General features: G+C 37.7%; 1 protein-coding gene across 2 annotated transcripts in view; it reads right to left on the minus strand.

The window, feature by feature from the left end:
* The window catches only part of LOC149817870 (nucleoporin (DUF3414)), a 113,450-nt gene that overhangs the window by 53,404 nt on the left and 34,759 nt on the right, over window positions 1–25,287 (minus strand). For both annotated transcript variants that reach the window (XM_089985996.1, XM_089985997.1), the window contains 3 exons: window positions 19,087–19,158; window positions 17,878–17,966; window positions 1,237–1,385 (listed from right to left, as the gene is read on the minus strand). In XM_089985996.1, coding sequence (XP_089842122.1) covers window positions 1,237–1,385; window positions 17,878–17,966; window positions 19,087–19,158 — 310 coding nt within the window. The remainder of the gene's footprint in view (window positions 1–1,236; window positions 1,386–17,877; window positions 17,967–19,086; window positions 19,159–25,287) is intronic.

A 25,287-nucleotide genomic window follows, 5' to 3' on the forward strand; every position in this document is an offset into this window, starting at 1 on the left:
GGATGTTCCAAGATCACAAATATTGCCTAGTTATATGCTTAGAAAGGGTTCATGCTCCATCTGTGCTTTGTTTGGTCTCTGTCAGGCTCACAATGCTCCTTTGTCAAGAAATAGAACGATATGGACAAGATTAAAGGTGAAAACAAGGGAATAAATCTCTTAGTGATTTATGGGAGGAATGAAATCACTACTAGTTGTGCCCAATAATCACAATGCTCAAGGAACAATGAGGAGCTTGAGGAAACAATGGTATTTGATGTTCTTTAAAGTTTAGTCAGAAATATGAAGCCATAAAGGCCAATATTGTGGATGAGATTCTATCCAATGAGACTTTTTATTCTATGAATAGAAGAAGATACAAATCATTTAGTGGGAATCTAACGATAAATATGGTGTGCTCGGATTTTATGAACAAAAATAACTTATATAAAGTATCATTTGATTGGAGCAGAGGTAGAAGCAGAGCTAGTTCTTGTGAAAGAAGGTGAAGAATGGCAAATAATCGTGAAAAAGATAAAATTGAAGTGCACATACTGAAGCAACTATCAGCATGTAAGAAGCAATCTTGGCATCATTATGGTAGGCAGATCCACATGAAAGACTAAGGTGTATAATGCAAATCTTGACAAAATCATCAAAGGCAAGGAATTTGCATCGAAAGAAGACACTAGGCCGCATTCATCAAAAATCGCCCAAGAAAAGGAAGTTACTATGCCACCTACTTCTACTACATATCAATTCTGCCATGCTTAAGAAGAATCTCCACTACTTTCATCAAATCTAGATCTCAAATTGTAGACTCCAGAGCTGGTACCCATGAAGCCTATATTTCCAAGTCGCTCTCCTTCTACAGCCCCAAACTAAATAAACTTTCAAATGGACACCCCTCTCCCATTCTTAGAAGGGGGAGTCAAGGTGTCTAAATTTCCAATGCAGTTCATACTTCATGATCCACTCTAATCCATCCATCATGTTCCTACCCTCGTGAAAATTCTTTTAAGTAGGTCACTAACAAAGGAAATATAACATTGCAGAGAAGCAAACAATAACAAAAAGACGTAATTCTATGTAATCAAAATCAAATCAAATGGACTATATGAAGTAACATGTTACTAAAAGAATAAGATCAAGGATGATTTCTAGAATAATCATTACATATTACAGTCAAGAAACACATTTAATAAACAATTATCCATGAAATGTTAAACAAGATAAACGAGCAGAACAAAACTGTACCTTCAATTTCACTTTCCAATATTCATCCTTCATCTTGTAGTTCCAATGTTCATGATTAACCAAGACATACCGTAGGTAAAAAAGTATGAATGAAGATGCTGCTTCATCTTCCACACCTATTTCTACCAACTGCATACTAAAATCAAGAACTGCAACACACCATCAAAAGTTCACTGATACAGTATACACTGAAATAAGCAAATCAAAGAAGTCATCAAGAACTTCTACATATTGTCCACCTATGCACATAAAAGTTAAGAGATAAAAGTAAAATTAAGATAAGAGGGTGACCTATAATGTTGGAAGCTATCACTAACTAAGCAATATTAACCACCAATTTTTCCTAAAAGTAGAGGAGCATCATACTTGAGCATTAATGCCACAAAACTTTGATGTAGGCCTAATATGTCAAACAAAGTGAAAATAATAAGATAAATCCACCTTTCTATGTAAGTGATCAAGTTCATAAGTTGGAATATAGCCACAAATGTCTCCGGTACAAAGAATTATAGATTGCATTATTACTCTTGCTTCGATCAGGAAAAGTCCAACCACTTCCCTTGTTCCCACCTACATATATAGGACAGTTTAAGAAGTGAACCTCTTTCATAGTAGTGGGACCTAGAGAAAGAATGGGAAAGACGATTTCACTATATTTTTTACCAGGAATAGGGCCTACCACAAACATATTTTTTAATTAGAACGATAACTCTGAAAAGACAAATTACTCATCTTTTCTTTCGTCTTGGGCAAAGCACAACCGGAGGGGGGAGGCAGTGCAAAGGAGGGAGCTAATTAACATCCTGTTAGAAGTCGTCATGTAATACAAGGGTACTTTTGTCTTTTCATGTTCAGTGTTGTATTTTATTATTGTCTAAGGGCAATGTTGTAATTTCTGCCATTCACCTTCTACATTAAAAGAAGGGACTTCCCTAGATTGGGTATCGCCTTCATCAGTTTTCCCATATTTTTTTCTTTCCCTCATTTCTTTCTTGAGTTAAAGGGCATGCATTCCGAGGGACGGAGATTCACATGGTATCAGAGCTGGCTTGAGTAAGTCTCATTAGATCGTGACTCTTCTCACCGTCTCCTTATTCTAAAGATATTTCTTCTCTCCCTTCTTCTCCCTTGCCGTTTTCGTTGAGATTCTTTATTTCTCTCTCCTCCTATTTTATTCAGATCTGCGTGAAACCTATCTTGGGTCAGATCTGAATCTTCTATCCTTCTGTTTATTCAGGTCTGCGTGAAACCCATCTTCGGTCAGATCTGAACCTTCTTTTATTTCTATTCTATTACAATCAGCCTGCAACCCATCTTGGGTCAGATCTGAATCTTTTTGTTCTTGACCCAAGATTTGTGTAAATTTCTTTCTATCAGATATGAACCTTTTATAATCAAATCTTTCTCTTTTGCATCTTTGAACCTTTTTCTCATCTAGTTTGTTAAAACATCACCAAGAAACATTTTCATTTTCTCCCTCAAAAGGTACTGCCAATCTCAAAAACATGCTGATGTCAGCAGGACTACAGGCAGATTTGTTCTTTCTGCATATTAGCAGCTATATATATATTGTTCTGGTGATTGTTTTAAATTCATTTGGTTTATATTTATTCTTCTTTCTTATCCATGGCTTCCTCAAACACACTTACCTCTTATTTACTTAGCCAACTTGTTATTGAAAAGTTGGATGAAACAAACTTCATAACCTGAGAAAAAACAGATAATTCCCTTGATTTGAAGTCATGATCTAATGGGACATCTCGATGGATCCAAATCTGCACCACCGAAATTTGTGCCAATGACTTGGGAAGAAAAAAAAAAGAGACAACCAAAGAAGCTATCTCGAAATCCATGATTTATGTCAAAAACTCAGATTATGTTATCTGGTTCAAGAACGATCAGACCGTGGTGGCTTTCACCATGGCCACTCTTTCGAGACAGGTTCTTTTTCATACCCCAACTGGGGTAACTGCCCATGAGTTATGGGAAGTTTTACATAGGTGGTATGAGCAGATATCCATTCCCAAGATGTACCACCTCAAGTCTGAGTTTGGTGCCCTGAAGAGAGGAAATACTAGTGTTGTTGACTTCCTTGATAAAGTCAAATACATTGTTGACCAGCTAGCAACCATTGGAAGTCCTGTGGCAGACGAGGACGTGTGCAGTCAAACACTTCAGGGATTAGGAGATGAGTACAACATGTTCAAGGCAACGTACATGGAACGTAAAAAAAGAGAAAATTTTGATCAGCTCAAGTCCATGCTATTAAAATTCGAGGCTAATTTTGGTATATCTACCAAAAAGGAGGATCCTTTACCCAGCATGAAGTGATGGTAGCGTTCAACTCCTCCCATGGGCGTGGTAGAGGCAAAAACATCTATGATAACAAGGCCGCTGGTATACTTCCTAATCCTAACACGTCAAGCAACAATGAAAATCGCTAAATGTGACATGCCAAATGTGTGGGAAGTGAGGCCACTCGTGCTCTAATTGTTTCTGGAGGTACGTTTCATCATATCAACCTCCAACTATCACATACCCTGCTCGATTTCGGCTGTTTGCACCACTGGGTAGCAACGTGAATGGTGGAACTTTCAATGTTGGTTTTAATCCTGGTTTTGTTCCTTCAGTTGTTGGGTCACCATCCATGTCAGCTCAGAGTCAGGATATCTATATGTTGAGTGCTTCCTTTTCCCAGATTAGTAGTAGTTTTCATACTACCCCTTGGACAACAGGGCAAAATCAGCAGCAAATGACGTCAGTTAAGCCTCCTTTGCCATTGAATCCTAATCAGCCAGCCTGGACAGCCTCTACCTCTTCGCAAAACTCAGGTGTTGCCAATCATGTCACCGGTGATGCAGGTAAATTCATAGATCTTATCTCATATTGTGGTAACGGGAAAATCATCACAGGTGATCAAAAAACCATAGTTGTCAGTCGGGGAAGCGGGAGCAGGAAGCGATTCGGGAAGCGGAAGAAAGGCACTTCCAAAATTTTAGGAAGCGGAAAGCACAGAAAGACTTAGAAGCGAACCAGAAATCATCTTGAAAATGACCTAAGAAGCGAACCGGAAGCGACATGGAAAGCGACCTAGGAAACAAGGGAGAAGCGAAAAAAGAGAAAAAAGTAAGAAAAGTTTAAAAAAAACACAAAAAAAATATGAAAAAATAAGGGAAAGTGTGCGTCCCCTAAATTGGGAAGAGTGCTTCCCAATTTTTTAGGTGCTTCCCCGCACATTTTGGAAGCTCCACGTTCTGCGCTTCCGAAACGCGCTTCGAGGAAGAGTGCTTCCCCATATGCTATAGCGCTTCTGTTAACCCTGGGAAAAACTTATATATCACTCACATTGGAACTGCCACCATTCACACTCCTAGTGGTCCTTTTTATGTTTCTAACATGTTTCTTGTTCCCAATATTAAACATAACTTAGTTTACGTATCTAACTTGCCGATCATTCTAATTTTTGTATTTCTTTATCTTCTTCATCTGTTTTTGTGAAGGGCATTCATGCGAAGCAAAACCTCGTTGAAGGAAATGGTTGTGGAGGCTTATATGTCATCAATAAAGCTCATGTTGGTCGCCCCAAATTCTAGTCTCTGATATGGTCTCCTCTAGTAATGATGTTATGTTATGGCAAAAACAACTAGGTCATAGCAATTCCAGTTTTATTGAAATCCTACGTAATAAAGGACTTATTCCATTAAAGAATAAGTCACCAAAGATTTTCATGTCATGTTTTCAGTGTCGAGTCTGTAAGAGCCATGAGCTCCCTTTTGGTATTTCTAATAAAAGAGTTCTATTTCCTTTGGAATTAATTCATTCTAATGTTTGTGGTCCTTCCGTTGTCTTGTCCTTGTCCAAATCCATATATTATGTAATGTGCAGTCAGCCAAACTGATCAGGTACAACAAGACACAGCCAGCCATGTTGATTATGTGACTCCAAATATATGGTCTGGACGAGTCAGACACCAAGTGAAAAGATGGGTGAGTTATGAAAATTTTAGCACAGATTATCAATTATTTTTTATTGTTTTCTCAAATCAAGAAGAACCCAAAACTCACAGCCATGCATTGAAGTCAAATTGATGGATTGAAGCTATGAATGAAGAGATGAAGGCACCTTATGAGTGTCAAACATAGGATATTGTTATGAGGTCTTTCGATAAGAATGTTGTGGGGTCAAAGTCAATGTACAAAATTAAATATAAACCAGATGGCAGCGTAGAGAGATATAAGGCTCAGTTTGTTGCAAAGGGGTTTACCCAGGAACATGGGTTGGATTATGATGAGACTTTTAGTCCAGTTGTAACAATGAAAACAATATGTAGTATAATGTCTTGCTATAGATCACAGTTGGATGTTAAGTCAATTGGAGGTTAAGAATTAGTTTTTGCATTGAGACCTAAAGGAGGAAGTTTACATGTTATAAACTCGTGGATATAGTGAGAAGGATTCCAGCCAATACGTGTGCAAGCTAAACAGGGCTATATATGGGCTCAAGCAAGCCTCCAGATCATGGATCGAAAGTTTCTCCCTTGAAATTCAAAAACATGGATTTACCCGATCGCATCTCGATCATTCACTTTTTATGTATAAATATTAAGGATGGTTAATTGTATTACTCATTTATGTGGATGATATCATAGTTGCGGGTAACTCAGAGAAACACACCATAAAATTAAAGAAGTTCTAAGTCAGATTCAAAATGGACTTGGGAAGGCTCAAATATTTTTTGGGAGTGGAGACACAGTACAAATACACTATCGACTTACTAAATAAGGTTGGCATGAGAGATTGCAAACCTCTATTGACTCCTAGTCCTCTGAATCAAAAGCTTAGTTGTGATGAAGAAGAAGTAATATGAAGACCCTACTAAGTACAGGAGTATTGTAGGTATGCTTCAGTGCCTCACATTTACTCGGCCAGATGTAGTTTATGCAGTAAATCAAGTATCTCGATATATGAATTATCCGAGAACCAGTCAAGTAGAGGTTGTCAAGAGAATCCTTATGTATCTCAAAGGTACTCTTAGGGATGGTCGTTACTATAAGAAAAGAGATGAGAATCAAGATGTGTTTACAGTAATGGCCTTCTCTTATGCGGATTGGGCAGGTGATTCTGATGAACGAAGGTCAATTTCAAGGTATAGCGTTTTTGTCGGAAGAAACTTAGTCTCATGGAGCAGTAAGAAAGAAAACACAGTTGCTCGCTCTAGCACTAAGGGTGGCAATCGTGTCGGGTTGGCGGGTCGACCCGGCGGGTTGGCGGGTCAGCATACCTCAACCCGAACCCGACACGTTTATTAAACGGGTCGGCTGTGGCAAACACGAACCCGGCCCGTTTAATAAACGGGTAACCCGACACGACCCACCAACCCATTTAATAAATGGGTTGAGTCGAGTAAACGGGTTCTCAGGTTGGCGGGTCGAGTTGGCGGGTCGGGTTGGCGGGTTGACCCACCCGCCTAACCGGTTTATTAAACGGGTCAGCCGGGTTGGCGGGTTGGCATACCCCTAACACGAACCCGACCCGTTTAATAAACGGGTTAGGCGGGTCGACCCGTTTATTAAATGGGTTCATTTTTTCCAAACCCGAACCTGTCTAAGGGGCGGGTCGGGTTGGCGGGTCGTGTCAGGTTTTGCCGCCCCTATCTAGCACAGAGGACGAATATAGACCCATGGTTGCAACATCTTTAGAAGTGACATGGATTAGATATTTGTTGGGTGAATTGGATCATAAAATATGATGTTCAGTGTTGTTCTGTAACAACCAAAGCGCAATCAAAATTTTTCTCAATCCAATTCAACACGGAAGAACAAAGCATATTGAAATAGATCAGCACATTATCATGAACAAAATGTGAAATTGAAACTAGATTCATTGGAACAGAAGAACAAGTGGCTAACTTATTTACAAAGGGGCTGAGCAAGCATCGTTTTTTATTCCTAAAAGGTAGGTGGTCCATGATCTTGACCACGCACAACTTAAGGGAGGCTATTGGGACGTGATATATCTTGGAATCAGATCTAGATCCATATTAGAGAGCTAGATCCATTGTAAAACATGTTATGATTATTGTATTTTATTTGTCCATTTTACACCCATTATATGTCCTATTGTATATTAGAGATTGGGGGCAATATTGTCCGTTTGCATTGTAATCAGTTACAGATCTTTATGATAAAAGATAGAAATCCCAGAAGTCCCAGCTATTGACATTTTAGGGTAATCTGCAGAAACCAACTCTCTATTCTTCTCTTCCTCTTGGATTTTCGGTGGATGATCTCTAATTTACAGATTTATGTGTTGTGCAGCAAGAACAATAATAACATAGTTCAACTTTAACACTACTGTAAATGCTTCTTGATAGTCTATATCATAAGTTTGTGTAGTGTTTTGCCACCAGCGCCTTATACCTTTCTATAGATCCGTCAGGCTTGAACTTTAAACTATATATCTGCTTACATCCAACCACCCTCTTTCCTGGTGATGAAGTGACCAACTCCCACGTCTGATTTCTTTGTAGAGCCTCCATTTCAATAATCATAGCCTCCTTCCACTATGGAACCTTAATAGCCTATTTGACATTCTTAGGATTAGGAACTAAATCACAATTAGCAACAAAGACTTGATAGGAGTGAGAAGCCTGATAGGAAACAAAATTACACGATGGGTAAGCAGTAGAAAGTCTCCTTCCTTTCTGAATGGCTATAGGAAAATTAAGAACATTTTCCTATTGGGTGGTAATATCTGGTTTTGAAAATAGTGTTTCTAAAGTTTTTGATTCAGCAATCTTTTCAGCTATGGACATGAAAGGCATGAAAACACCTCTTTCACCTCTACAATATGTCTGTGTAACCTCATAAACTGGTATGGTCCTAGCACGAGGTTGACTATTGATGGGGACCCTTGGTAGACATGGTATAGAAATATCATTATCAATTCCATTCATAGACTCCCCCTTGCTCTCATCTTGGGTACTGTAATATGGGACATTTCAAAAAAGGTCACACCCATCGAAATAAACTTCTTTCTAGAAGTAGGATCATAACATTTATATGATTATATCCCTTTTGAAAAGGAGGGTATCCAATGAAGATGCATTTTGCAGCCCTGGGTCCAACTTATCCTGGTAAATAGAGGGTGTATGAACAAAACAGACACACCCAAACACTCCAGGTGTAACATGAAAAAAAAAGGTTCTTCGGGTTTTAGTATACCAATATGAGATTTTCTATTTAGATTATCAGCAGTCATACAATTTATGAGGTAAGCTTTAGTGAGAACTCCCTCATACCAATACCTCTTAGGAACATTCATCTCAAACATCAATCCCCTAGTTACTTCTAGAAGTCTATTTTTCCTTTATGCTACCCCAATTTATTGAGTATTGGGACATGAGGTTTGAGGAACAATACCATGCTCTCAAAATTAGGATAAGAACTTTTGTGAAGTATATTTTGTCCCATTATCATATCTTAATACCTTGAACGAAGCGTGATACTGATTTTCTACCACTTTATGATAGACAGGAAAGATAGAATGCACCTCATCTTTTGATTTTAACATGAACATAGTAGTCAATTTAGAATAATCATCGACAAAAGAAACAAAGTAACTATATCCAAAAATGGAAACCACGGGCAGGCCCCCATACGTCAGAGTGAACTACCTTGAAGGGAGCAGTGTTCTTAGACTCACTAATAGTATATGAGAATATACATTATTTGGCCTTTTGGCAGGTATCACATTGAAGTACAAGACTATGTTCAGATTTGGCAATATTGGGATACAAAACATGCAACTTTGGGAGTAGAAGATGCACCATTACGAGACATATTCTTGTGAGGCATCGACATGGTGCGCATCCCTTTCTCCTCATATCCATGACCAAAAATCCTCCCTGTCCTCAAGTCTTGAAATACACAATAAGAGGGATAAAATGTAATTGAACAATTAAGGTCCTTAGTGTTTACAAAAATCAAGTTAGCAGAAAATTTTGGAGTGTGTAACACAAAGTGGAGTGGGAAGCATGTAGTGTAAACAGTTCCTTTCCCAAGAATTGGAGATGGAAATCCATCTGCCAATTTTAGGTTTCAAATAGGCTTAGAGGCATAATACTTAGTGAACAAAGAACCCATACCAGTCATGGGATCAGTAGCCCCAAAAATGTATGATCCATCTGTGAAGAACTCTATAAAGAGTATGCGTATACAAACACAATACTTAAAACAAGTGTGCACAAAGGCACAAGGAGAACTCTCGCAAGTGCACAAAGGCACGGATACACATGCACAAAAGCATGAAAAATAAAGAACTTCTTTTACGGAATGTCAAAGAGCTTTACAAAAAGCTTGAAGAAAACTAAAGGGGGAGCACCCATATTTATACAAATGGGAGGCCATGGAGGGGCTCCCAATATGATCGTTGGGACCCCTCCAACGGTCATAATTAGGACCGTTGGAGGGCCCAACGATCATATCATGTGGACCCCTCCATGTGCTAAAAACAAAAAGAATAAAAAACAAAAAATAAAAGTAGAAAAATTACATACATATTCTATAAAAAAGAATGTGTAAAAGGAGGTGAAAGGACTGATTTACCCTTATCGGGTGTATATATATACGAGATAGATATGTATATGTATCTCTCTATGTATATATACAAATATATATAAAAGATACGATATAATTTAACACCCCCCTCAAACTTAGGGTGACATAACCGAAAGTTTGCCAAGAAGAAAGTTGAACCGCGGAGAACACACTGCTTTGGTGAAGAAATCTTCCAACTAATATTCTGAAGTTACATACGAAAGATCTATGACTCCTTTCAGATATGCTTCTCGAACATAGTAACAGTCCATCTCAATGTGTTTAGTCCGCTCATGAAATGTATGATTTTTGACAATATAAATTGCATTAGTGTTATCACAGCATAGCTTGGTGGGCCCTTCTACACTGATCCCCATGTCTTCTAATAGCTGATGAATCCATACAATTTTCATGGTAGTAGTTGTCATGGCTCAATATTCAGCTTTGGTAGAAGATAAAGACACTTTTTGTTGTTTCTTACGTCTCCATGAGATCAGCGAGTCTCCTAAAAACACACAAAACCAGTGGTGGAGTGACGGTTATTTGGGTCAGCTCCCCAGTCAGAATCAGTATAAGCAATTAATTTCAATTCAGAGGAAGATGAGAAGAATACTCCCTTATTTAATGTACCCTTTATGTATCTGATGATCCGTAAAATGGCACTCATGTGATCAGATGTTGGTGCATGTTGAAACTGACTTGCAGTATGAACAGAATAAGAAATATATGGTCTAATAATACTTAGATACATCAATGATCCCACAAGTTGTCTGTAGAGAGTGGGATCCGTGAGAGGAATGCCATCATCAATTTTTATTTTGGCTCCTACTATAGCAGGAGTTACATAAATTTTATCATCTGTTACATCTGATCTGTCAAGAATCTCAGAGGCAAGCTTAGTTTGAGATAAAAAAATATTTTCTATGAAAGTATGCCACTTCAATACCCAAAAAATATGTTACAAATCCCAAATCAGACATCTCAAATTTGTCCTTTAAAATTGATTTTATGCTTTTAACTCCATTAGTCACTTTCAGTTATTAGCATATCATCCATATATAAAAGCAGTATTATTATCCCTACATTGGTTTTTCTAACAAACAAAGCGGTGTCAGTGAAACAGGATGAGAATCTATTTTCTAACATTACAAAATTAAATATATCATACCAAGCCTAGGGAACTTGTTTTAGACCATAAAGTGCTTTTCGAAGACGAAGCATCTTTCCTTTGGGAGTCTCCATTCTTGGCGGAGCATCCATATATACTTCTTTATTTAGATCACCATTTAAAAAGGCATTTTTAGCATCCATTTGATAGATGTTCCATTTGTAAAATGAAGCAACAGTGATGAGGCATCTGACAGTGACCATTCGGGTCACAAGGGCAAATGTTTCTTCATAGTCAATCTCGTATTCTTGACTATATGCCTTAGCAACTAGCCGAGCTTTATCTCTCAAGAGATCCGTCGCTTTTAGTTTTTACCTTAAATACCCATCTACACCCTAGTGTTTTTTTACCTTTGGAAAGATCTTGGAATTCTCAAGTTTTCGCCTTGTTGAGGGTTCTATGTTCACAATCTATTGTTTTTAACCATTCATCATTCTTTTTGGATTCTTTGAAGTTTCTGGGTTCTACATAGGAGTGAATGGCACTGAGACAAGCTCTATGTTTAGGTGTAAAAGAATCGTATGAGATGAACCTAGAAGGTACCCTTCTATTTCTCTCAGTTCTTCGTAGGTTTTCTTCAGTTGTTGAAGTGGAGCCACTAGGTTCACTGTATTTTTCAATTGCACTTCTAAAACTGCTTTTGTCTCTATGAGTATATGTTATAGGATCTCTCGATGCTCCTTCATCACTGTGTTGGTAGGTAGCTGGATGGAAGAAAATATTTTTCTCATCTTCATTATCACTAGTCTCATTATGAGTGAGTTCATCATCATTATCATCATTTTTAGCTAACAGCTCAAATAAAAAAGAATAATCCATATTTTTTTATAAGGTTCACTTCTTTCAAAACCATTAACAATTTCCACAAAGCTCACATTTTTAGAAACATATAACTTGTCATTCTTAACATCGAAACCGTTTTTGGGTTTCGGAGTATCCAAGGAAAGCACATGTAATGGCTTTTGGTGAGAGCTTGTCGTTCTTGTCAGTAAGAACAAAGCATTTGCAATCGAAAATTCTCAACCGACTATAGTCAGGTTCTTTGGTATACAATATTTCGAAAGGCGAGATTTTCTTCAAATTTTTAGATGGTAGCCGATTTATAAGGTAGACAGATGTTAAAGCAACTGCGGCCCAAAAACCTTTCGCGATGTTTTGAGAAATGAGAAGGGTTCGAGTTGTCTCTATAATATGTTTATGCTTTCTTTCGGCTAATCTATTTTGTTAAGGAGCTTTCGGACAAGATCTTTGCTGAAGAATACCATGACTTTCAAGATAATTTTTTAATTCACTTAAAAGATATCCCCCCCCCCCCCCGTCAGTTCTAAAGATTTTTAAGTTTCCATTAAATTGATTTTTAATCAACATATGATAGGTTTTGAAAGTCGAAAAAACTTCATACTTGTGCTTAAGAAAAAATATCCAACAATATATTGTGTAGTCGTCAACAAAGATTACATAATACGCAAAACCGCCTTTTGATAAAACTGTTGTCGGTCCCCATACATCCGAATGGACAATTTCAAAAGGCCTTGTTATAAACATAGATCTTTGACAAAAAGGTAATTTTTTCATTTTCCCAAGAATACAATCGTTACAAGTAAAATCACTTTTACATAGGTGTTTAACAAAAGGTAAATAGAAAATTTTTACAACATTTGGATATCCAAGTCTCTTATGCCATACATTAATATCTTTTTGTTGGACAACATTACAAAAAGGGTTCTTTGGAATTTGAAGGCAATCGACATAATATATCTTCCTTCCTAGAGCCTTCCCCAATCAACCTCCCGGACCGGCGATACTGTATCCAACATTTATTAGATGAAAAATTTATATCACACCCATGATCCGAGAGTTGAGAAACCGAAAGCAAGTTTAAGTTTAGTTTTGTTATAAATCTAATTTTTTGGATAAAGAACCCTTGTTTTTCAAAATTTCCAATTCCTTTTACTTCAAGAGAAGTTTCATCCACGGTTGAAACAAAGGATGGAAAGAGATTGTTTGAGTATTCGAAAAAGGAAATAATACTTGTGGACATATGAAATAAAGCACCCGAATCTAAGGGCCAAGAGGTCTTACCGGGAGGCGAAGAGGTTGACATGGCAGCTCCGGAAATTGCCCCCTTGAGAAGAGGTTGAAGTGCATCCACAATTTGTTGTAACGAAAGAGCTCCATTTGAAGATGACGAGCATTCTTCCTTTTGAGGTTGAGATGTGGTAGCCATAGCTAGCAACTTCTTTTATTTTGGACAAATCGGTTTGATGTGCCCTGGTTCCTTACAAAAGTGGGCACACAAGCTTGCTATAATCTCTCTTTCCGCCTTGACCACTTGCTCCATGGCTTTGATTCTTGAAATGGGGAGGTTTGTAGGTTCTCAAGTTGTTTCTCGGTCTTGAGACGGCATTAACACCTTCACTTTCTTCATGGTTGGAAGGCGTTGCTAGAATACTTGGGTCATTTTTGCTTATACCCATACGAGTCTCTGCCCCACTTAGTTTTGTAATTACATCTCAAAAGAGAGGGGGAAGTGAAAGAGGATAGAAGGGAGGATTGAATTTGTTCAAATTCGAGTCTAAGCCTATTCAAAAAGTTAAAAAAATGATCATTTTATGTCTAAGTTCAATAGCCTCTCCACTCCATTTGTGCTCAAGCATAGCAAGCTCGTCCCAAGTAGAAGATAATTCTGCAAAATACTCTCTAATAGTCATTTCGTTTTGTTGAAGGGTCAAGGCCCTTTTTTGAAGATATTACTTATGGGACAAATCCCTTGAAGTGTAAATTTTTTCAAGGTATTCCCACGCTTGAGAGGCTTTCTTGAACTTGATGATGTTGGCATTAATCCTTGTCTCAAGAGATGAGAAGATCCGTGATAGGATTTTGAAATTCTTCATCTCTTATTCTTCATGTCTCTTACTATAGTCTTCAAGAGCCTTGGCTCTTGCTTCTCTTTTTATTTCTCTTTTTCCCATCAATGTGATTTTAGGCTCCGGTTCCGAAATTGAGCCTTGGACATAGCCCCAAAGCCCTTTTCCTTTAATATGGGCCTCCATGTTTTCTGCTCAAACATAATTGGAGCCATTAAGTTTAAAACAAAGAGAAAAATGAGTCTTTTTCACCCATTAAAGAGGAGAAATGAGAGAAAGAGATACGTACCACAAAAGAATTTTAGATCTTTCTTGGTAAAAGAGGCTTCTAAAATAATGAATGAAGAGAAGAATCCACGCCAATCACCAAAAAATTGAGGGCACATTTTTCGAGGCACCCAAAAAATGTGAGGAACCACACGATCTTATTTCTTCAACCTTGCTCTGATACCATGTGAAGAACTCTATAAAGAGAGTATGTGTATACAAACACAATACTTAAAACAAGAAGTGTGCACAAAGGCACAAGGAGAACTCTCACAAGTGCACAAAGGCACGGATACACATGCACAAAAGCATGAAAAATAAAGAACTTTTATTGAATGTCAAAGAGCTTTACAAAAAGCTTGAAGAAAACTAAAGGGGGAGCTCCCCTATTTATACAAACGGGAGGCCATGGAGGGGCTCCCAATATGATCGTTGGGACCCCTCCAACGGTCATAATTAGGACCGTTGGAGGGCTCAACGATCATATCGTGTGGGCCCCTCCATGTGCTAAAAACAAAAAGAAAAAAAAAGGAAAAAAATAAAATAAAAGTAAAAAAATTTACATATAAAAAAGAATGTGTAAAATGAGGTGAAAGGACTGATTTACCCGTATCGGGTATATATATATGTATATGTATCTCTCTCTAAATATATACAAATATATATAAAAGATACAATACAATTTAACACCATCCACTAGAAGCAAGGTGAGCATAGGCATCGATATATTGTTATGCATGATAAGTAGGTGGGGTATAGGACAGATTTGGGCACTCAAGTCCTTTCATCTCAAGTTACTCAGTTTTTTTACTTGGGAGCTCCAACTCTTCTTTCTTTGATTCGTTAGCTGGCCTAGCGGAAGTAGCGATAGAGTTATATCCTCGGGTTCCTCTTCTTGCAGGTCTACCTGCAAGATCCCAACATTGGTCTCTTGTAATGTAGGCTCTTCCCCCAATAAGTACACTTCAACTTATCTTTCTCATCCAAGCCAAAATGAGTCCTACAAATCCCACGCATACTCATGCTGCCTCTTCCACGGCCTCTCTCACCAACCATCTTAGAAGAGGCCTCACAAAATTCTTCCAACCCTCCTCTCTTTGAATGAGTGCATAAACAGTACCGAGAGAAGGAAGCTCTTCTCTCCCCATAATGCTCAACTTTACATAGCCGGATTCACTATCGAGACCATGCAAGAATTCAAATGCTTTTTTTTCCTCTACTTCTTCACAATGTTCTTCGACACACTTCACACATTTCATGCATTAGGAGCACCTTCCTTTGTCATAATGGCTTAGCTCATCCCATAAATTATGAAGTTCATTTTAGCATTCGTTTAGGAGTCATCATCAGGGTTACCGGAAGCGCCTAGCTAAAAGGGGAAGCGCGCTTCGGAAGTGCGAAACGTCGCGCTTCCGAAGCGTGGGGGAAGCGTCTCCCTTTTTTGGGAAGTGTGCTTCCCTTTAATGGGGATGTGTTTCCCTTTAATGGGGATGTGTTTCCCTTTAATGGGGGACGCGCTTCCCTTTAATGGGGGACGCGCTTCCCTTTAATGGGAAGCGCGCTTCCCATCACGCTTTCCCCTCGCTTCCCCCACGCTTCCCCTGTTTTTTTCAATTTTTTTGTATTTTTTATTTTTTATTTTTATTTTTTCGCTTCCCCCTCGCTTCCGAGACGCTTCCTAGGTCGCTTCCGAGACGCTTCCTAGGTCGCTTTCGAGACACTTCCCGAATCGCTCCTAAGTGGTCCCACGCTTCCCCGCTTCCTAAATTTTGAAAGTGCCTCGCTTCCCGCTCCCGCTTCCTCAACTGGCAACCATGGTCATCATCCTTGCTTACATCTACTCACCTTGCCCATATGATCGCACTTCTTGGCAATGTTGATTTCTTTGAATAAGCATAAAAAACTGCATCACATGCTTCTTTTGCAATCTTACAATTCATTAAGTTAGGTGACTTTCATCGAGTTTCTTCACAATCACATTGATGTATCCAAGTTTCCTTCGAGCACCAATAGATACCTTAATGGATTGAGACCATTTCTCAGTTTTTTTCATCATTTGACATTAGTGATTTTGAAGCTTCAATTTTCACTCGTAGTTGACACTCCTCCACTTAGGTTTTAGCTCCACTTGACCCTTCACCTGAAAGTGTCGTGGATTTCTCTTTTGAGGGATCCATCGACTCTCTATGGCAACCCTCCTTTCCAACAAAGTATTTTATTAGGGAATGATGTCCCTACACACAAACCAATTTCACATGCTGAGTAATAGAGGCAGATGCCTTCAGCTCCAACATCCACACACCACTAAAGGCAGCTGATACCCTTAAACTTCAAAAAGATTCCTTCAAATTCACTCACCACCTTAAATCCCATCTTCCAGATCAAGTCTACGTACCCTTTAGGTTGGAACACAGAAAACCCAAACATAGATGTAGCTTTAACCCCTCTAGAATTTCAGATGGGGGGCAGAAAATGCAATAGAAAATCTGACACTCCATCAAATATCCATGATAAAAATCTGAAAAATACTATATTTTCATACTTACCAGACTGAAGCCCTAAAAAGATCCAGCTGAAATGTGTTCACACTATGTCAGGCGTTACATGATTAGGTGATGTCACCTGGTTTCACATTCAACCTAGCAATCTCAGCCCTTAGACCAGTCATCCATGCTCTTATACCATATTAAGACTGGTACTTCCCTGCAATAAAGAGTTGAAGAAGAAAAGAAGGTAGAAGAAGAAGACGAAGCAATGAAGAGGGAAAAAGAGAGTGCGAGGCAACTATGGGGCCCCTCTCTATTTGACCAAAAACTGAGACAAGTGTAACCCTCTTTAAGGGCTACTACAAAACTGGACAGGTATGGCCCTTTTAAGGGCTTAAAACATACACAAGTCAAAAAATAAACAAGTCAGCTACAGAATGTGGACATTATTATGGACCTCCTTCAACAATGACAGTGCCAGTGTATACGAAATACACAATTTTTCCTATCTTTTTCTCATTCAGATTTTAGTTCTTTGATGAAAATGTAATCTATTCATTTCCTGTCCTTGTTTTATTCTTTTTCTTTTGCTCCATGTGAATTTTTCTGAGGTGTGAGACTTGCAGTGCAAGTCAAGTGAGGTAGAGAATCATTAATAGGCAAGCAGGCCAGTTGTCCCAAGGAGAGCTATATAAAATGCAGTTACACAAAATAGTTTCTAGTACCTCTGTCAAGTCAGACGGCACCAGCTTAAGACAGTAGCAAGTAGCAACTAGTAATGATGTGGCTTGCCACAATGGCATTATGGTTGTCGTTCTTTATTCTAATCTAGTAAAAGACAGTACATCAAATAAGAAAGAGAAAAATAAGCTGATCAAACACTACAGTAGCATCAAACTGAATTAACTGAAAACCTGACACACTTGCCAATTTGCTAACCTCTACGAGAACATATACCTAAATCATGTAGTTAGTGTAACATCCGAAGATTCGAAGAACTATCTATTTGTTTAGTTATGTAGGCTGCCATTCTCTAAATGCACAAGTGATTGGAACTGCCAAATTAAAGGACCTCTATGAAATTGTAACTTTAAGTACAAAAGTATCAAATTTCCAGATTTCAGCATAAAACCAAACTGAGTAACAATACAGTGCAAGAACACACCTTGGAAATGACTAAATGATAGACATCAACACCATTGACTCACTAAGACATACCAATCAAATTTGACTCAAAATAAAAAAAGAAAGACGTACCTGAAATAATCAAGGGGTAAGATTGCTGAACTTGATCAATCGAAACTGACGCAATTTTAGCAGAGCCACCAGAAAACAACCACATACCACTAAACATACAAAAAAGGTTTAGCAGAATATCCACTTGAAAAACAACGAAGAGGATCCCTATCAAACATATTCAGAGAATCCCCAATAAAATGACCACAAAATTTGATAGAACCACTGAAGTTTAAGCAAAACAAAGTGACTAACTAGTAACATTACAGGCAGTGAAACAAGGTACAATGCGTATACTGATGCCAGAATATGAAATTTTCAATGTGTAGGATAACAGACTTGTGTCACAAGATCCAATGACTATGAATGTATAATAGCAAAAAAATGGTTATGGCAATAAAGGTGAAGCATATACGTAACAAAACTGATCCTAGTCAATAAAGAGAAACTGAATGAAAAAACACAAAACTGATCCTAGTAAATAAAGACAAACTGAATGAAAAACATACTTTCAAGATAACACAATTACCAATAAAAGACAGTGTAAAACAGCACAAAGGCCAAAATCTCCTTCCTTGAACAATTAAAAAAAGCATCGCAGCAGTTCAAATTTATCCATTCAAAGATAAAGAACATTTCACCAATAGAAGAAACCCAACAATACAATGACAAACAAGAAAGAATGAAAGTCACATCAAAAGAATACACATTAAAGGGTAGAAGTGAGCTCTAAGTAAAACACTTTCAAGTAAAATTCAGTTGTATAACATAACATGCTCTTGTAGAAAACAATGCAACCACTAATGATGCTGAAACATCACTGAATCAAGAAATTACTATTTCTTGTGTAGATTAAAAGGTTGAACAGCTAAAAGAATATTAGATGCATCAAAAATGGGAAAAAAAAAAGATCACAATGGCCTTTTAAATAGCATATATTCTTTGTTAGCTACGACATATAACTGCAGAAGCTTCAGTACTATAAAGTTCAACAAATTGGGCATAGATAATGATTAAAAATGTCAGGAAGCAAGAAAGGCAAAGGGAACTAATATTGTTGCTATCTCATATTTCTTGACTTTGTATTAAAGAATAAAGCTAAGCTCACCCATTTGACAATGCAAGTACAGTGACATCATATAAGAAACAGGAGCTGATCAAGACATCAACTTACATTCAGCATTTAGAAACATCATACAAAAGAAGAAAACATAAAAATATTGGTAGTACCTGGATGAGCTAGTTAGACCAAGCTCAAAGATTTTTGTTTTAAATATCTCAGTTAAAACTCGACTGGGAGAACTGCAATGACAAAAATCACAGGTGGAAAGAGAATCAAATGCTTGAAGCATATGACAAGCCATGATTAAATCCTATGAAAAATTATATTGCTCAATATAGCAAAGCAACAGACATTAGTAGCATTAAAATATGAGTAGAAGCAATTTAACAAAAGAAAAAGACAACATGATTAAATGTTAAAATTTAGTGAATGTGTATCTGGCAATCCATCATAAAAACAGGTGCTTTATGTTTCATCCAAATTTGCAGAAAAGTAAACACTGAAGCTTTTATATTGAAAACAAAAGTGAACAATAAAAGGGAAATCAGAAACACAGTGCCAGAGAGAAGAGAACTGATCAAATTGGACAAATCACACATAATGTGGCTAAAATTTCAATACTCGAAGTCATTGTGACTTCAGTCACAAATATACACCAATATTTTGAACATATCATGATTTTATCACAACATTTTTTAAAGTGATACCTACCGAAACGCAAAATATTTTCAAACTATCACCTGTTCTAATATCGTGCTTTAACCCAATATTAACTTGATAAAAAACTTCTTATAAAGTTTGTTATATTATTCACACTTTTCTTTGTATTTTCTATATTATGTTTTTGTATATACCAATATTTTCCTGAGAAAACTAGGCTTTTTAAAATATTTCAAGATTTTTTCATGTCTATATTCTCCCAAAAACAAGATTTATGAGTTGCCAACTTAGTTTGTGATTATGGTAATGAAAAAGTAACCAATAAATCAATTTGTTTTAATGGTGGTATGAAGCAAAAGAGGTGACACACACACAAGCATGAAATCACAGAGAGGTTAAACCATAAATGCAGCAAATGTAAAGGGAATTCAACATTTCTTTGAAATCCTTTACAAGTAACTCATGGAAAGAGAACCAGTCATGACCAGCATCATAAACAAGGTGGAGTTTCGAGAGGACCAAAAGTGCATGGATCTCAAAAAGTGAGGTTGTAACATACCACCCTATTTTACCCAATTGTAGGCCTTAATTTTACTTCAAATATACCAATTTATATAAAAACCAAACCGAAGTCCTTATCTACTTAAGTGTTGTAAAAGGTGCCCACAATAGAAAAATATTTGTAATAATTAAATAATGCGGAATTTTCTCTTGAACTTCTTAATAAAAGTAATAATATGTTAAAGTAGAATTCCTAAAAATATAAAACCAAAGAAAAACCTAAGATTTAAAGATGCACAATTCTGGACTGTGTTGTATCGTACCACATTGCACGATACGGTACGAATATGTATTGTTACTATTACCAACTTCGATATGATACACACTTTTATCGTTGGTTAGAAAGGCTTCCCAAAGACCAAAAGTAATTGTTTGATACGAGAGTGTATCGTACGATATGATATAGGCCTGTATCATACCGTATCGTTCGATACAGGGTGTATTGCACAGCATCCTTTGGCACACTTTAAAAAAGGTCACATTTTATTTTTTACATTTTGTGTTTTAAACACCTCTTGAAGGTCGAGTTCCTCATTAGTGTAGAGGTCATTAGAGGAAAACCCAGACACCCTAAGAGTCATGAGAGCAATTTGGGGGCCGATCCGTCCGCAAGGGAGTGGCTTTTGTGGTTTAATTAAGTAAGAGTGTATTTTCACCCTTTTCCACTCAAAGAAGTGGGTTGGACTAAAAAAATTGTATTTTTGCATCTTATTGAGTTTTTTTTTTTGAGGAATATGGCATCAAATGACCTGACATGGCAATGAAGCACTCAAATAACGAGTGAGAACAGAATGAAAATTGAGTGCAAGTTTTGTCATAATACTTTTCTGGTAGCACCTCTCGGTTGAAGCATCATTTGGTCGAGACACATCAGAATGTTGCTCCATGCACGTCAAAGAATTTACCGAAGGCCATAAAATGGCAATGCCACTAGTTGCTTACAATTTTGAGAGAAAAGAAAGCAAGAGAAGGAGATGAATGAAGTAGAAATGGGGTATGTGCAGCCATGGAATAATGTCTATGATATAAATGATGAGCTTCCTACTTTTGATCCTATAGCTCCTGACATAGCATCAAAAGTAGAAAGCTCTGCAATGAAGGAAAAATGTGCTAGAAGTAGTGGTGCAAGTAGAAAGAAAAGAGTAGGAGAGAGGTCCTCTAGAAGAGGTAGAGTTAGAGGCTTTATTAGAAGCTTTTTCCCTCCTAGGACAGCTCCTCGGTCTCAATCCGACATTCGCACTACTATAACCCCAAAACATTTCATCAAGCAAGCGAATGTCGTCACTGAGAGATGGTTTTATGATATTTGCATTCCTTTCAATGTGGCAAATTTATTTCATTTTCAGGCTATGACAGATACCACAACCAGGTCTGAATATAAAATGTCTTCATATCATGAATTCACAGAAAAATTTCTATATGTTAATGTGAATGAAGTGAAGTCATATTGTGAAGAGATGAGGTAGTCATGGAAAGAAACTGGATATAGCAGCATGTCAGATGGGTGGACTGATCGAAAGACAAGGATTACTCAAAAGGAACTATATTTTGAAATCTATAGATTTGTCTAATACACCTAAGATAGCAGATGTGCTGCTTGAAAATATAGTTAAATTTATCACTGATAATGCAGCAAATTATAGGGTAGCAGGTAAAGAATTGACAGAAAATTATGAGACATTATTTTGGACCTCAAGTATTGCCCACTACATAGACCTCATGCTTGAGAACATCGGCAATATAAATGAGATAAAACAAACATTTAAATGCTGCCAAAAAAATATAATATTTATTTACAATCATGCATGGATTTTGAGCTTTATGAGAAAGTACATCAATGGGGCTGAGTTGATTAGTAGTGCAGTTACTAGATTTTTTACGAACTTTTTTATAGTGCAAAGTCTAGTAAAGAATAGAGTTGTGATTAAAAAAATATTTTCATCTTATGAGTGGAAAGATTATCCCAATGCAACAAAAAGAAAGCCATGAGAAATTATGGATATTGTATTTAGAAGTGAATTTTGAGACTCTTGCGTGGAGTTGTTGAGAATCATGATACCTTTGGTGAAAGTGTTTAAATTGGTTGATAGTGAAGATAGACCAATTATGAGTAATCTCTATAAGACCAAGACAGATCAGTTATGAGTTATCTCTATATGACCATGCACAGGCCATTACAGATAATTTGAATGGGAAGAAATAACTCTAGAAACCTATATGGAGCATCATTGATCATAGGTGGACCGGATACCTTCATCAACGTCTTCATGTTGCAACATACTACTTGAATCCTGCATTTAGATACTCTCCTACATTTAAATTGGACAAGTGAACAAGAAAATTTTGGATTGCATCGAATCATTGAATCCAAGATAAAATTTACGAAGAAACGGACATTATGACAATGCAATGTATGATATGGGGAGACCTGCAGCAAAGCGAAACCGTTGCACGATGCGTCCAGATGATTCATTTTGTCTATTTCAAATTCATTTTGTTATTTATTTATGATGTTTGTATATATTGTTGTTCTCTTATTTTCTTTTCGTTTGTATCTTTAGACAAATGGTGGACTAGATTTGGGAGTGATGTTCCAAATTTGAGAGCTTTTGTCGTTCTATCATAGAAAAAAGTTGTCCTTCATGTCGCATCACAGAGAGGGTGTTTAGCTGACTCTTTGCACCATGAACGGCACGCAACTCGCATTAAAGTATGAAAGCTTTGGGGTGATGAGCTACGTAAAATTTAGAGAGTGCATAAGCGGATTTGAGCTCATGCATATCCAATGCACGCTTATCACAACGAAAGTCTTTAAAAAAGTCAAGTCCGGCAGGTCTGAAACATAGCAATGCCTATACCTTTGACGTATAAGCAACCAAACCAATCGAGAGTCAAAGAACCAACAATGCGTCCGAACAAGCATTACGGGCAATAGAGAGCATCGACTTCTAAAGAGGCACCAAACGGAGCAAGCATCGAGTCATGGGATATGTAGCCCCATAGGGCATACAGCGGGCCCCAAGGGGGGCCGCTCATCGCGGTGTATAAAAGGTCTTGTGATCCATGCCGAAGCCAGTTGCTAGAATGACTTGGTGAAACTCCCGAGCAAAGAGGAATCATTGTTGCTCGAAATGCATTCGTTGAGCCCCTCACAAAGGATGCAAGGTTGAGCAGCAAGAGTGGGCCCTAGCGCATGCTCTAAACACCCAAGGGGAATTTGCATACTCATGGGCACCCCATGCACACTGATGAGCTACCCATGAGATATAAGGGTTGCCTCTTCAAGACCGCATGGTTGGCATACCAATGCAAGCCAAGGGAAAGGCTGCCTATATAGGTGTTTTGGGATCTGAATTCCCCCCATCCTCCCCCACAAGGAGGAACCAGAAAAACACTCGGGAAACCATAAAATTTTACTTAGCCAAATTCCCGAAACTACTCCCGAACAAAGTATTGAATTTCGTTGAACCGATCACACCATATGGTCTTCCTCATATATGAATGTGTGGGCGAGTTTTCGATCTTGGGTAGGAAATTCTCAATGTGCATGGAGGAAAGCGATGATGCATCACCCACGAGTGAAGTTGCTCCTTTCGCGTTCTGACTTCACAGATGCTTGCTTGCCAAGATGCTATCGAGCGTGTTGTGTTGCCTTGTGCCACTACCGCATGCCATAGTCATCGATATGGGCTTCCCATTTGGCAATGTGTGCATCACAAAAGGCACAATCGCGACACGCACACCATGGTGCGCCACATCTAGTAGGTGACGAACAAAGTTTGAAACAATTATCTTTCTTATCATCTACTTTGTTCGAACAAACACTTTAATTTATGTGGATGAGAAAGAAACTTAAGCGTCTTTGAGCAAATACATACAAAAAGAAGAAATAGATTAGAGCACAAAAGGCTCAATGACCTAGTCAAAGTTCACTACAACTTACGGCTAAGGCAAAAGTATATAAAATTATCAAGTTTATTTATCATTTTCATGTGCTTATTTAAAGTTATTTTATGTCATATAAAACCGAACTAATTTTAATTTTTGATGTCATCTTTTTAGGCAAATTGAGAAGCTATCATCAAAGAGGAATAAGGATCAATTTGACCCCATCAGTTTGAAAATTTTTGATGTGTTGGATGCATGGGTTTAAGAAGAACCAAGTGTTTTAAATGAAGAGGACATTCAGTGGATCAACATATAAAGAGCATAGGAGGTATATAATGAAGAGCCTACATATATTGAGAAGGATTTGAATGTGGATAATGAACAAGGACAAAGAGGAGGAGGAGAAGCAGAAGAAGAAGAAGATAATGTTGATGATGTTCCTTATGAAACTAGGAGTCTTGTGGCATGTTCTCAATTGCATGATATGTAATATTTAGCATTGTTCTTGTGAGCAGTGTTGTGAGAGGCGTACGCCTCAGTACCTGAAGCGTACGCCTCAGAGGCGAGGCGCACGCTCAAGGTACTGAGGCGTGTTGTGATGCCCAAATTGCCCCTCATCAACCTCCAGAACCCCCTCCTTCATCCCCAAGTCTTCCTCCTCCGCCCGATTCGTCGGTTGTGCTAACCCCAAGTGCCGGTGGATCCACTGCCACGTGTCGGCCAACTGCTCCTCCGCCGCTCCTTGCCTCCCCTCCCACCGCTTCACTTCCATACCAGTTGTGAGAGGCGTACGCCTCAGTACAGAGGCGCAGCGCAGGCTCAACGCCTCGCTTCGCCTCATCGCATTTAACAACCTTGCTTGTGAGATATGCATGCATTATTATCTTTATTTGATCTTAGATGATGTCTTATCATAAATGCTTGATATGTGATTCTATGGTAGTATCTTGTGTAATTCATCATTGTTTCATGTGTAATGATTTTTTTGAATTTTTCTTGACTTTTCTGGTTTTTTTATTTTTGAGATTTTTGGATTTTTTATTAAAAATTATGATTTTTTATTATATGATATGTATCTTATTTTGAGCCCGACCTATACGGGCTATGATACGCTTTTTTACAACCGTGATTTTAGACTTGATAAAATTTTGAAATTTATACTAGAACCTTGGAGTTGACTTTTTAATTTTTTTTCTCAAAAAAATACTTTTTATTCTTAGGGAATTTGAATTTTTAACTATTTTAATGGGTTCAAATAA

Source organism: Nuphar pumila, chromosome 13, assembly GCF_984573655.1.
Source record: "Nuphar pumila chromosome 13, dmNupPumi1.hap1.1, whole genome shotgun sequence".
In the NCBI taxonomy this organism is placed as follows: Eukaryota; Viridiplantae; Streptophyta; class Magnoliopsida; order Nymphaeales; family Nymphaeaceae; genus Nuphar; species Nuphar pumila.